General features: G+C 42.0%; 1 protein-coding gene across 1 annotated transcript in view; it reads left to right on the top strand.

Annotated features, from left to right (window-relative positions):
* rnf38 (ring finger protein 38) overlaps positions 1-15420 on the top strand; it is a 51855-nt gene that overhangs the window by 26957 nt on the left and 9478 nt on the right. Inside the window, exons 3-7 of the mRNA XM_036583754.1 lie at positions 884-945; positions 12426-12619; positions 12889-13147; positions 14317-14496; positions 15145-15312. Coding sequence (XP_036439647.1) covers positions 884-945; positions 12426-12619; positions 12889-13147; positions 14317-14496; positions 15145-15312 — 863 coding nt within the window. The remainder of the gene's footprint in view (positions 1-883; positions 946-12425; positions 12620-12888; positions 13148-14316; positions 14497-15144; positions 15313-15420) is intronic.

Raw genomic sequence — 15420 nt, forward strand, 5'->3', positions numbered from 1 at the left:
CACTAATGCTCTTGTGTCTGAATGCAGTCAGATCCTTGCAGCATTGTTCCAACATCTAAAGTGAAGCCTTTCCAGAAGATTAGAATCTGTTACTGCAGCAAAGGTAGTACTAAGACAGAAGACCATTGATTTGAGAGGTGTCTACAAACTTTAGGACATGCAGTTCCATGGTGGAGGATGGACAGAAACACTTGTGGGATTTTTATATTTTTTTTTTCCCCAGGTCTGAAGCAAGGATGGAGCTTGATTTTTTTTATTTATTTATTTATTTATTTATTTAATTTTTTTCATTTTATTTTTTCCCCTTTTCTTAAAGATGAACACTTTAAGTACTGTTGATCTGATGGGGACAGTTTTGGTGGTCTACCAGGTCTTACATGGTTGTTAGGAGTCCCATTTTCTCTTTATATTTTAATCATTTTTTTGATTAACTTATTAGTATCTTTACCTCAGTATTGGCCTTCGCGAAACAGAAGGTTGCAATATACAAATGAGACTCTAACCAGTCACTGTGTTTTTACTGTGTGCTGACCAATCACAGATCTAGATGAGTTTCTGTGGGTGTTCTGATGAATCAAGATGTTCATGTAATCAAATTAATGTCAGATATTTACGACCAAATAATTCAGGCAGTGTCATCTTATTGATTCCCCAGTGAGATTTTAATATATTGTGTGACAAAGCATTTACTGTATACGGCACTATAATCACTGTACTAATATTTTGTCCATGTCTGTACACAATGCATTACAGCCTAGTGTGTGTCTGTGAGTAATCTCTCTCTCTCTCTCTCTTCTCTCTCTCTCTCTCTCTCTCTCTCTCTCTCTCTCTTTCTCTCTCTCTCTCTCTCTCTCTCTCTCTCTCTCTCTCTCTCTCACTATAGGAGCAATGGGAGGAGTGTATCACTATCATTCGGAGCCGGCCTGTGCAGATGCCACTGATAAGGTAAGGCTCTTTTGGGTCTGTTTAATTGTCTGTGGCTTGGCTTTTCAATTGTTCCTCAGTTTGACACACTCATTACTTTACCGTTTAACCCTCCACTTAAAGGCAGGGTGGTTTAGAATTTAGTGGTTGTCATTTTCTATACGTTAGATTTATGTTACATAATTTAGATAATTACAGAAGTGTGTGATTAGATTTATGTCTGGTCTACGTTCTGTTTGACAGCTTTGAGTCTGCACTTCTGATGTTTTTCACTGTGCTTTGGTGTTAAACAGTGGCAAAAAACCTGAAGCGTTTGGCCCGTCACAGTCATGAGCTTTTAACTCAGAACTAAGGGCCATGTAAATAGTTGCGTTTAACACTTGAGTTGTCTTGAAATGCTTAAACCTAAAGTGGCCAGATTGGCTGCTGAGCTGTCTTGCTTCCTAGCTGTTTACACTTTATAGCTCCCAAATGACGACAAACTCAAGCTCAGATAAACAAACATTGCTCACTGCTGCCCTCTTTAGGTGTTACGGCAACTTGGAGTTAAAACTTTTATTCTTTGTTGCATCTCGGTAAATGCATGTTCGGCTTTCTTTGCTTACATAAACTGGCCGACAGACTTTTGAAGAATGTTTTACAGAAAGAAAAACATAAGACTGTGTACTGAAGAAGCCAAACCAGGGAGCTAGCCGCATGTCTGGAGAATTGCAGCACCTTGCTTGCCCGTAAAACAATAGACAGATGCAGTTTTTTAACTGGACTGATGTCAAGATTAGGCCCAGCCTAAACATGACAAGTGACAGGTGTGACAGACATGAATGTGTAGGGAAAAGATAATTTTCTAAACATAATTTTCTAAATACAGTCACAGTGCAGGCACACGCAATACTGAATATGATGACATAACACAGCACTAAACACATTACAAAACAGTGACGCGCAACAATAACGTTTTATGCAGTAAACAGGCAATTAAACATCTGCTGACAGCGCAGATGTGGTGTTCATTTGAAAGATTAGAATCTGCAGTTTCAACAGAATTTCTGTGTTTGTTTCAGTGAGAAATAATTCATATAGCATTACAGTGTTTTTGTTACCGCTAGTCTCAACGATGACCTGAGGGTTAAATAAGTTAGAGTTAGAGTTTGGGTTAGAAGCTGGTGTCTGTGTGTCTGTCTGTGTGTCTGTCTGTGTGTCTGTCTGTGTGTCTGTCTGTCTGTCTCTGTGTGTGTGTGTGTGTGTGTTTTTCTGTGTGTCTGTGTGTCTGTGTGTCTGTGTGTGTGTGTGTGTGTGTTTTTCTGTGTGTCTGTCTGTGTCTGTCTGTCTCTGTGTGTGTGTGTGTGTGTGTTTTTCTGTGTGTTTTTCTGTGTGTCTGTGTGTGTGTGTGTGTGTGTGTGTGTGTGTGTGTGTGTGTGTGTTTTTCTGTGTGTTTTTCTGTCTGTGTGTCTGTGTGTCTGTGTGTGTGTGTGTGTGTGTGTGTGTGTGTGTGTGTGTGTGTGTGTGTACCAAAACATGCTTGGTGTTTATTTTGGGGGAAGTAGCGAAGGCTTTAATTGTGTTTGCTGACTTGCGGTTTGCTGGTTTCTCTTGCGTTTTCTCATGTACTGCTTGGAGATGTTATTTTATTGTTTTTGTTGGATTATGTTGTTTGTAGGATTCGCCTGAGTGCGCGAGCCCCACATTTACTCAGAGCTCGAGCCGCTCTGGTGATGATTATGACGTTGGGTGTGGGTGTGTGAGCCTCCCAGCCTCGCTCTTACTACAGTGTTTATAGTCAGAGGAAGAGGGAGGGCGAGTTCATGTCTGGGCTGTGATTGGCCGACACTGGGCCCCCCAGGGGGCGGGGTCAGGACTTCCAGAGAGGAAAGGAGGTGGAAAAGAATGTGGAGAGAGAATTAAAGGCAGGAGAAAAAGAAACAGAGATAAAAACATAGACAGACAGAAAGAAAATGGAAAGAAAGCAAAGAATGATGGGTGAGAAAGTGAGAGAGTGAGGGAGAGAAGGGAGGGGGAGAGAGAACGGAAGGGTGAGATGGGGGAGTGGAGGCGTTAATGATTTCACCTCCAGCTGTGGGGTGTAGTGAGTGAGAACGAGAGAAGAGAACAGTGGCAGAAGAGAGAGGTGGACTGTGTGGAAAAAAGAAAGAAGGGTTGGGTTTTTGGTGTGTGTGTGTGTGTGTGTGTGTGTGTGTGTGTGTGTGTGTGTGTGTGTGTGTACATTTTAGGACACAAATTTCCTGGGGGGAAAAAAAAACAGGTCTAACCAACAAAATGATCTTTCAGAATCCAAGACATTTTATTTTTTTGTTTACGAGATTAACATTGGGGTCATATTTAGGATGAGGATTAGAAATTTCTAATTAAATATTGATACTTTTACAGATGTAAATGTATCTGTATATCTGTATATGTATATGTGTATGTATATGTAGGTATTTGGGTATATAGTGCTGTTAAATAGGCAGAGACCCTACATGTGTTTAAATTCCAGTCAAAATGGCCACCAAGTACAAGTTATTAATTTTTCAGGAGAATTTCTGAGCAGTTTAGATACTTGATCATCCACTTGCGCAAGGAAGAGGAAAGCCAAAGAAAAATGAGTGGAAAGAAAACAGGAGTTTCAGAAACTGGAGTTTTAAAAAATATGAAGACAGAAAAATGGGTCTTCTAACAACCACCCTTCAAAACCTGGTAGACCACCAGCACTGTCCCCATCAAACAGCACTTAAAGCTTTCATCTTTGAGAGAGAGGAGAAAATCAACCACTCTTACTTCAGATCTGAAAACATCACCAGGTGTTTCTGTCCATCCTTCCACTGTGAGACACTCAGCACTATGAGTCTGAAAGGATGTGTAGCTGACAAGAAGCTCTTACTGAGAAAAGAGCATAGATTAAAAGGAAAAAATCTGCAGATCAACCAACAAAAACACTGTCGTGGCAGCGGCACTGACGTCATCAATAGGCTGGCGGTGCATGTCTGCAGCCAGACCCTTCTCAAATAAGCTGCTGGTGTTCTCAGAACAATGGACTGACCACCCCAGAGTCCAGACCTCAACATCACTCAATGTGTTTGGGATTACTTGGTTCGTAAGAAGCAGAAAGTTCAACCAACTTCTAAGACTGAACTTTGGAGGTGTGAAAAAATGTCCCATATATTTATTTTTTTTTCTGTTAAATGTTTCTTTTGCATACGATAAATAAACCATTTTGACCGGAAATCAAATGAAGGGTGGTCTCTGACTTTTGCAAACAACAAGACATTTACTACACATAGATATTTACATACATATGATACCACATTGAAACATTGAATACAAATGAGCTCTTCTTTTCAAACAAGAGAAGAGAAACATGTCGGCTCATGGTGGGGCCTGAATGTAGCGTGCTAAAACTATGTGTGTTCATTCCTGAGCTTCCACACAGACAGAAACAGGCTCTCCATGCTTGAGAATGTAGAGGCGCCCTCAAAATGGGTTTGGCTGTGAAAGAGAGAGAGAGAGAGATGGAGGGGCAGACCGAGAGCAGGAGGGAGGGTGAGACAAAATAAAAGGTTAGAAAATAATGAAAGAGAGAAATAGAGAAGGACCCTGAGGTTCATGGCTATTCTCTGGACGAAATAACCTCCCTTTTGTAGCATTTGTAATAAAATAAAATTAAAAAAAAATAATCTTAATCATGAAGTGAGACGACTGTAGCAGCTTCATATATATATTTAGGCCTGATCAAGACTGAAGTGTGGATAAAAGCACATCACGGGGGAATTGGTGTGTCACGAGCAAATTTAAAGTGGTAGTTTGGTGAAAAATCTAATTTGCACGTTCCCTCTTTTTACCCCAGATGTATTAGATCAGCTAAGACATGTTTGGAGTTTAAAGTTTCCTCCTTTAGTTTTGCGCTGGAGCTACAAGGTTAATGTAGCTGAGAACTAATGGAAGATTATGCAGATGGTTTAGTTAATGCAGTGTGCTGACGTTAACAGTGTCATGCCATGTCAGTCTTCAGACATCTGGCATTTCTTGGCTGATCAGAGGCTTGTAGAGTATATTTATGTATTTCAGAGCTTTCGCTTTAAGATATGAGCATCACAAAGTGAGATCCGTGAATGTTTGAATGTGTTTGAGGGTCACCATTTGTATTTAGTGGCCATCGGTGTAGGACAGGGCTCTCGAACTCAACCATTAAAAGGGCCATATTACAAAATCTCATCAAATCCGAGGGCCAGAGGAAAATAGCTTTTCATTTTTAATTAATGTTGTTCTGTAACCCCAGCTGGCCAATTTTTATTCAAAATATGCAAAAACTTCAGCAGTAAAATACAGGCACTTGTAGTAGACCTTGAAATATTCGAAATTTAAATCCTTTTAAAGTCTTTTTAAACCTACCTAACTAGACACCTGGCATTCTTTCTTTGATGCACGTTTATTAATACTTGGGCTCAGTTTCTGAGCTGCTAGCTAATGTTAAGTGTTTATATTGGTTGAACTGGTGAAATGACTGGTGTAGAATTGAGGTGTAACCGCTGTCCCATAGGCTGTTGTTGGGGTAGGAGAGTCGTTGCAGTGCATGCTGGGGACTGTAGTGCAGCACATTGTAAAAACGGGCTAATGTTGATGGAAATTAAAATACTTTTGCGGGCCGGATAGGATTGTGTGGCGGGCCTGGTCTGGCCCACGGGCCTTGTGTTTGACACATGGGGTGTAGGATTTACTCCAGGATGTGCGGTATGATATCCAATGTCTGTACAGTGTACTATATAATACTCTTGGCCTGCGTTATGCATCAGAAATTGTCTTGATTCATCAAAAAAAAGATGCACCTTACATAATACATTAAAAACCCAATGGAAGATCAATGGTGTGAGATGGTTCGAGATGTGGCTGTAGTATTTTGACTAATGTAATTGACCGTATTGGATTACGTGGATGTCCTGATTCATCTAAACACTCACAGATCTGTAGGAGCACACAGTAAGAAGCACTGATTGGTTAGAGGGCTCGTATTGTACCTTTCTGAGATGTCAGTATAGACAGTCCAGTATCGGCGTGACGATAGTCATGCTGGGTTGCTTTACTTGTACACTAGGCTGGTGTTATCTAGCCTTGTTTCTTTGAGGAAGCCGTAGTGATTGATGCATGACTGAAGTCTCTGTTCTAGCGTTTCATGATATGATGTGTGTTATATGGCCCAGCGCTGTGTAGGATTTAGGATGTACAGAAACAGTCAACACAGTAGAGGCCGCTCGGTGTTTTGCATGTTCCAAAGCTCAGCCATGACGCGTATTAGGTGGTCAAGTCTCTGACCCTGTTAAAACGGCGCGTTCTATCAGTAGTATTGTTTTATTTGTGAGGGGGGGCGGGGAGGAGGGGGGACTGTGATCCTCTTGTGACGCCCACAGACGCTCTGTCCTAATTTTTGTCTCTGCAGTTCCCCTCACCCACCCAAACATGGACTGGCAGCCCCATCAATGTTTCATACTAATGGACCCGTCTGACCATGTTTGTCCGTCTGACGTGTGTGTGTGTGTGTGTGTGTGTGTGTGTGTGTGTGTGTGTGTGTGTGTGTGTGTGTGTGTGTGTGTGTGTGTGTGTGTGTGTGTGTGCACGCGCACATGACGGGGAGAAAAAGAGAGGGGTTGTGTCTGGTGTGTGTGTGTGTGTGTGTGTGTGTGTGTGTGTGTGCCTTTGTGCTGTTAAAGGGGCCTCTGTGTTTCGGGCGTTCTGTTTTTAGCCGCTCTGTTTTAGGGCGTTCTGTATTTTCAGGCGTGTGTTTTTGGGGTGATCTGTGTTTTCGGGGGCGCTCTGTTTCGTTAGATCTGGGTTTCAGGGGGCACTCTGTTTTGGGGCGCTCTGTTTCAGGGGATCTGTGTTTCGGGGGTGCTCTGTACTACAGGGTGCACTCTTTGTTTCGGGGGGCTCTGTGTTTTGTGGGGCGCCCTGTGTTTTGTGGGGCGCTCTGTGTTTTAGGGGGCTCTCTGAAAACCCAGAGCGGATCAGTGTTTCGTGGGGAGCTCTGTGTTTTAGGGGGTGCGCTGTTTTGTGGGGGGATCTGTGTTTTGTAGGGGGATCTATGTTTCAGGCGATCTGTCCCCTGTAGTTGATGATCCTCAGGGCTCCTAAAGCTACATCCTACCCCTCACTGTCCCCTGGGGCTGTCCCCCTCCTCCCCTTCCCTCATTCTCTCCCTTTCGTTCTTTCACTCTTTCTTTTGTTCTGTCTTTCCATTTTCTGTCTTTGTTTGATCCTTTCTTTAGCCTCTCCTCCCATCTTTACATTTTTTTCCTTTCTTTCTTATTCCTGTGTTTGTTTCTCTTATTACTTTCTTTTTCTTTTTTTTTTTCTTTCTTTCTCTCTCTATGTGTTTGTTTTTTTTTCTTTGTCTAATAATCACCCTATATCATCTGAGCTTCAGTGCTGAACAATATATTATTTATGAGTGTGTATGTATGTAACGTTTCTGAGGGGGCAGTCAGTATGTAACGTTTCTGAGGGGGCAGTCAGTATGTAACGTTTCTGAGGGGGCAGTCAGTGTGTACCTCATTTAAAACGTGCACAACTGCAGATACGGTTCTAAATTAGGAACTGGACGATAAAACATGGAGGCCTTGATCAAGTAGAGAAAAATGATAAATGAACCCAGTGGAAGTTTAAGGGTGCAGAGGCTTATAAGGAGCGTTAATGTGTCATTTTTAAAAAGCACTGTTAAAATGATGACGTGTTGCAAACACAAAGTTGCCTTTATAAAGTTATAATTTGCTCATAAATGGACTCCAAATGTAGTTCATCAACCAAGGCATGTTTGGTGATGTAGCTATTGTAGCTAATGTAGCTATTAAGTAACGGACAGTTATTCTCCACACGGTAGGTTGAGCTGTTTGGCGATGGTGTTGAATTGTAGACTGCAGCTCATGATTGCCAGTTAAAATGGACAATTTCAGTGTCAGAAAATGCACCATCCGGTGTAATCATGTTTCTCATCTCTTTCTTTTGTGTTTTTATATATATCCATATTCCTATCAGCCTAAATATGTTTGGTTTCAGAAACAAGGCATACCGCAGCCGTGCAGTAGCCTTTCGTGCACAGAACGCCGTCCCTCGTGAGACATGAATGTTGACTATTATGATGTTGTGGTTAAATCAAAGGTATTAAAAACTAAAGACAGCCTATTATTGTAATTAATACCATAATAGAAGTAACAGGCCACAGTAGCAGTGATCTACAGGCTACCTTAACACAAAAAGCTTTTGCCATTTAATTATTTTAAGTGATCTATAGGCTGTAAACTCATTTGTTCATCTTGTAGCAAAACCGTCCAAACTATAGCAGGAACTACCGACCTGTACCAAGAACAAAATTAAGTTTCTGATCTGAGACATGGGCACGTTCTTCTCTGATTGGAGCAGACGTTACCACACTGCCTCCCATACTGAGACAGGTTACTGGAGAAAGGGGTTGTGGTCTTGAATTAAGGGGATTTACAGTCTCTGTGTTGGGAGCAGCCACTCAGGCGGTATTCGCAGTTTCTCTTCTGAAAACGTCCTCGCACTGTGTGCAGTGACTTTTGTTTTTGTTGGAAAGCAGGTCTTTTGCACTTCAGTTAAGATGACCATGTGAAAGAAGACTATCATCACTATCAAACCTCTTTTGGACGTGAGCCCTGGCCAAGAAGGCAGCACGCAACAGATTTATTTTAAAACTGATATCAACCTGTTTTTCTTACCCATTGATACTGATATACCCTGCGTAGTTATAAAACAAACCTTTATATAGACGACATATAATGGAAAATCAAGAGAATCGCTAAGAATACTGTCAAGCTCCGCCTTCCCCCACTACATTAATAATTATATAAACTTTTTTTGCGGTTTGAGTTAAAAATGTTGTCTCATCAGTCAGTAAAGCACTGTTGAACTAAAACTACTGGAGTATGTGTAAATTCTGACCTCGTTAAATTCTGACATTATCGGTTATCAGAGTTTGTATCTTAGTAATTGCGGCACAGTTTTCATATCGATCGGACCCCCGATGTAGACTGTAGAGCAGATGGAGGAGGGGTGGAACATTCTTACTCTCAGACTGGTTAAGGACACATGAGGGGAATAAAGAAATATCCTGACTCAGATGTGTGTGTCTTGGATCTTGCTCCACAGTTGTTTCCTGTTAGTGATTAAACACACACACACACACACACACACAGACAGTCTCTGTGCTGGCTGTCTCTCCACACTATGGCTTAACACTCTACTGTGTGAGATCACTTTACCACCCACAACGTGTGTGTGTGTGTGTGTGTGTGTGGGGGGGGTGTGACGTTGTTAGTTGTGCCTCATTTGACGTTTTGTTTTCTTTTTGTTTGTGTGTGTGTCCTCTGAAAGTCACACATGCGTTTTTTTTCACTCATTCACTCGCCCACACCCTCCTCACAGGTTTTACAATAAGCCTGAGTGACTCTAAGACACAGGGAGACTTACATGTATGATTAAACAGCGTGTTCGCGTGTGTGTGTGTGTGTGTGTGTGTGTGTGTGTGTGTGTGTCTGTTAGTCAGATCCTCCTGACTTCCCCTTCCCTCCAACTAATACAGAACACATCATGGCAGACAGATTCTTAATACTTACATCATATTTCATACAGGTACCTGTATATCATGAAATCGCATGCGTAACTGTAACAGTGTGCACTGTGGAGATGACAAGTTGTGAAGAATGTATTCTATTAATTATGCCATCTGATGAAGTCGCATTGTTTGAACACCAAAGCCTGCAGATGATCAACACCAGTCATGAGTTCACTCCAGCACTACTCCTGCCTCCTAGCTGTAGTGTTACCAGTAAGATGTGCAACAGCACGATCATAGTCATCATTTGTCTTTGAGTTTTGTTCAGAATATTGTGAGAATACTGAATCATGAACCCAGTATTGTGAATCAAGTTAAATTTTGGGCTGAGACGATTGTTACACCCCTAATAATACATATGGGAAATACATTATTAATCCATATAGAAACGTGTGTGTGTGTGTGTGTGTGTGTGTGTGTGTATATACAAACGAGCCACTACATTAACTACACCTCCTTGTTTCTACACTCATTGTCCATTTTATCAGCTCCACTTACTATATATGTGCATTTTGTAGTTCTACAATAACAGACTGTAGTCCATCTGTTTCTCTGCATACTTTGTTAGCCCCCTTTTACCCAGTGATTTAATAGTCAGGACCACCACAGTACCAAAAGGGTCATTCTCAACGCTGGTGTGACTCTGCCATGGTGGTTGTGGGTTGCGTCGGTATGAGTGGATCAGACAGATAATGTCTGTCTGTATATGTATGTGTAGAAGTGTGTGTGTGTGTGTGTGTGTGGGTGGGTGGGTGGGTGGTTGGGTGGTATTCCTCTGGAGGGGAAAGCCAGACATTTTAACTCACTAGCTGACTAATATACGTACATTAGTCACATGTATGTATAAGTACTGACACTGTATAAAAACAAACATGTACATACATGTCTGTGTATTAGTCAGCTACTGAGTTAGTATGTCTGTGTGTTCGTGTTGGCAGTGCACTGTGTGCGTGTGTATGTGGTTGAGAAAGCTCCCTGTGAGTCAGTGATTTCCTATAAAGGGCTGCGGGGTAGATCGAGCAGATAAGAAGTGCTTTTCATCATACTGCGAGTTCATCACTGTTACGCCATACAGGATACTCACCCACTCTGACATTTACATATCACTGTCACTCAAAGGCCTCGTAACTCAAAACCATTATTTTATACCGTTCGTAAAACACCAGCTGCCCTTTATGTTGTGTGAATATCTCAGTGACTGGATCAACAGAAAATGGTCAAAAATGACTCCGATAATCTCATTACATTCGTTGACGTTATGAACTATAACTAGAAGGTTTTGTAAGAGCAGTGACTGTCATACAAGACTCTCTTTTGTCCGGCATGTGTGGGGCTGCTTTAGGGGTGTGGGAGAGTGTGGGTGTGTTCGCGTGTGTGTGTGTGTGTGTGTGTGTGTGTGTGTGTGTCTGCATGTGTGTTGAGCAGCGGTCCCTCCCCCACTAGGGTTTCCTCACTCTTACAGGAAGTGACCTCACTTTGCTTCAGGCAACAGAAGGCCATGTCGTCAGAGGAAATGCCTTTAATGCTGTCAGGCACAATAGACTGACTGTACTCAAAATGAAAAACAGCAAACAAGAATTACTCCCTCTCACACGCACTGTATCTAGATCTCTGTTTCACACACTTGATCATATAAACAGATAAGGTTGTCTCTGTGAGAAAAGTGCATCGATAAACCCGGATTCATTATTCTGAAGGTGTATTGCATCAATTTTGAATGTTGGAATTGATCTTAATTGATTTACTGTGGTCGTTCATAAATGCCCAATTTCTTGATAAGATAAAATAGTTTTAAAAATTTCAGTTATAGAAAAGCTTGGCATACGCTTGTTGTTCTGTATATTCCTTTTCTGTCTTAATAGCTCCTCTAGTGTAATTTAGAATCGTATTGAAATAGAGTTGAATCCAGTCGGGGAGGAATTTAAGATGAAGATTTCCTTATTGAACCCATATCATGGAGACCCGATTTTATTTATTTATTTTTTCTCACTTATTTTTATTGAGTTTGATAGTGTTTAAACAAAGTTTCGAAGCATACCCTTCCCTCCCTGTTCTATACTGTCCACATATGGAAACAAAGCTTCAAAAACTGGCCATTTTTGATGTCGCAAAAACCAGTGCATTTACGAATATCTGCCTATTCCGCAGTTCAGCCCCTACTAAAGTTAGAACAAGTGTTTGTTTCAGCCTCGACTGCTTTTGGAATGAGGAAGAATACAGGGCAGCCAATCAGAACAGAGCGTATTTACATGCAGCCAAGGTGAAACGGGAAAATCGGAAAAGGATTTAGAAGCTGACCGGTGTCGTGTTTAAAAGTGTGGTTGAAATGTAAAACCTTTGATTAGCTGTCTAACAAACAAATCTGAGGTGTGGACACCTCAGCATGGTGCAGGCTGGAAATCCGATCATATCAGTGCAGCCTTGTATGAACCTGAAGAGGGGGATTCTGAACAAGAACCTGAAAATCGCAGCCTTGTAGCAGCTACTCGGCGGGACAGTTTACCGCCATATTTCCGTTTTTTAGCTAGCTGATCAGAGGTTTTGCATTTTGACTATAAAGTTAACATGAAGCTGAAGTCAGCTTCTAACTCGACAGATTTTGTTCAGATTATTACATGCTGCAGCGTATTAAATCTGAAAAATCGCCCAGTTTCCCAAGAGAGGGATAGAAAGAGTGAATTATTACTCATTTCCCAAACTGAAGTCAAAAGAGATGTGCACGATCCCGATTAATGTGAGGAAGAGTGTGTTATGTAAAATGTAATGAGCTGTTTTAAATGGTGTTTTGAAGAAAATATAGTTACAGATAAGTGTTTGATGTGGAGGAGACTTTAGAGAGAGAGATTTTTACTGTATTGACACTGTATTTTTACACCTTTCTCAGACGGAGGACTCCCCAAGTCCAAAGCGTCAGCGTCTTTCCCAGCAGTCTGTGTTGGAGCTCACCTCGGCCCCGCCCTCCACTCCCTCTCCTCCAATCAGACCGTGGGAGCTGCCTCCGAGCCGGAGGCCACACCCATACCCCCACACGCCCTACCACCCAGAGCGCTGTCACACGCCTGCACGACACAGACGCAGGTACGGACTGTGTGCGCGATGATGTGGCATATGGAAGTATTAATATGTTAAATTCAGCGAATAAATAGAAATTATGCACTACATTTAGCAAAAATATGCAATATTTACATTAAGCTGAAAATGGTTATGTTGATAATGATATTTCTTACATTGGATGCTAATTATATTGATAATACTGATGCTATAGATTATGGTGATACGTAACACCTAGTGTTACTAGTTGATAGAGTCGATCAGTGATGTTTTTTAAAGCCCCTCTCTGTCTGCAGCCCCCCAGTTCGTCGCCAGCGGGGCCGTCGCGAGCGTCTGTCTCGGCTCCACCCGCCCCACCACGGCTCGCCCGGCGGCGGTCAGGACGAAAACTATCGCCACCCTCCTCATCCTCACTCGCTCCATCCATACGGCCAGGCACCACCCCACCCTCCGACCGGCCTGGACGAGCCCCGCGCCTTCCACCCCCCCACTCTGTCGCCACGGTTACTGCACCCACAGCAACAGGGCACCATGGTGATGGACCTCCATGAACAGGTGAGGACAGCAGTGGTTTGGGTCTGTAGTTTTTGTTGTTAGTTTATAATTAATTATATATTGCAAGCAGTGTGAGTGTGAGTGTGTTTCTACACTAGTAGACTTTACTGTGGTCATCTGAGTTGTGTGTTCCTCGGTTTGGAAGCAGTTCAGTTCTTCATGCTCATCAAAGACAAAAAATTGGGGGGTGGAAAGTGTGTGCTTAGGTAGCCTTGGGCTGCTAATTAATACAACTGAATATTGCAATTATGTAAATAATTGCCAGTATTATAGAAATTATCATTTTTCCAGTCCGTTTAGGTCCTACATGATTTTTTTTTTCCTCATTGCTTTGCCTATATTTAACCTTTCTCTTTGTACAAGCATACAAATATACAGTAGAGATTATTATACTTTATTATAAGCTACACTAACAGAACATCACCCACTAATTATTTATACATAACATACATACTTGGTACATCACACATTAAAGGTTATAATGTCGAATTTGTCTGGCAAAGAATGCTGAGGTACATGCAAATGAAACAAAAACTTTCCTGTAGAAAGCAAAATGGACAAGCTTGTCCAGAAGCAGGGTGCCAACATGCCAGTTTGGCAGTATTTTGTTCTTCAAGCAAAAAAGCACAGAGAACCACTGGATGTTTAGGGTTACCTGCCATCTGTGCTGTTAGATATTAAGCGTTATATGTTATTGAGTAATGTTAGAAGCTAGCCCAGTTGGTAACTATATAGTATTTAAATTACCGTCAAGGAAAACTTTCACTCTCACGTTTTGCTTCCTAACTGAATTTGGATCCTGATTATAACATTTACCACTCTAAACTGTAGTGATAATCAAGCGATAATCATTTGTCTATATTTACCTTATTGTCCAAGCTTAGTGCTAGGGCTTGACCGATACCGATTCTTATCGATTATGGCCGATAACCGTTTCTGTCAGCCGATGTACATTTATATTCTCAAAAATTAAAGACATTAGTTTTTGTTCAACAGTGTTTCACTGGAGTGTGTGTGTGTGTGTGTGTGTGTGTTTGCTGCTGTTAATAATTAGTAATAATTATTAATTAGCTAATAATTAGGACTGAGCGCAAGACTGTATGCATTTCCTAAACCGTGGTGGATGATGTGCCCTAAGATATCAATGGATGTCTGTCTGTGTGTTGTAGCTCCCTCAGGGTACAGTCCCGGTATCATATACCGTGTCCCCGGTGCCGCCCCACGGCCTTCCCCCTCCACTTTGTACGGGACAACATCTCCCAGCATGCTCCTCTCAGCAGCAGGTGCCTGCCTGCTCCGTCGTCTTCAGCGGCCAGCAACACTACCCAGTCTGCAGCGTCCCGCCTCCGGTGGGTATACTGCTCCACGCAGCCCTTTATAAATGATCACTGCTTCTGATTGTAAGGCTCTCCTGCCCCCTTGTGGTCAGAATGGAAAACTTCAGTTGGGATAGATTTTCTCTTGCTCTGCGTTCATTGACTGCATTTCTTTGAAATGGTAACACTTTACTTGAACCCTGCATGAACCATGCATAACAGTAACAAAACTCTGCCATAAACCTGTTGTGGCAGATGTCCTAAGCTATTATGAGCTGTCATGACAGATTGTATTCGCTAATATAACAGGGTTGTGTTAGTATTACCAGAAATTGTCTGCTCCAGTATTTGAAGTCATGGCAGCTTTTTCCACATGCCAGTTTTTGCTAGTTAACCATCACAGCATCAAATGTTGTGACTGTCATGTATTATGATCATTAACAGTAATGGAAAAAGGACTGTTGTATTACCGGACATGCTCTGTCATCATGACTCATGACAGCATATGACATGTTTATGGCATGGGTATGACAGTGTTATGTATCAGTTTAAGTAGTGTTACCTTTGGAATATAGTCTTTTGTATGTTAAGAATTTTTTTTTTCTCTTTCTCTTTCTTGCACTGTATGTTCTTCAATTTTGTCTCTTTGCATCTCACACTCTTACATTCTTCATCTTTTAGATGTTACCTGCGTGTTCAGTGCAGCACTTGCCGGTTCCGTACGCGTTTCCTTCTCTTCTCTCCAGTGATCCAGCGTTTCTGCTTCATCCTCCACACCTCTCACACCATCCGCCCCATCTGCCCCCACCAGGACAGTTCCTGCCCTTCCAGACACAACAGTCACGATCGGTGAGCACCACACACACCGCACGTGTTATTATGTCAGTGAGTATTTCTGTTTATTTATTACTGTAGTTGTGTGATGCTACTCCCACACCTAACCTTGACCTTAGTAAC

This window comes from Colossoma macropomum, unplaced genomic scaffold, assembly GCF_904425465.1.
Source record: "Colossoma macropomum unplaced genomic scaffold, Colossoma_macropomum, whole genome shotgun sequence".
In the NCBI taxonomy this organism is placed as follows: Eukaryota; Metazoa; Chordata; class Actinopteri; order Characiformes; family Serrasalmidae; genus Colossoma; species Colossoma macropomum.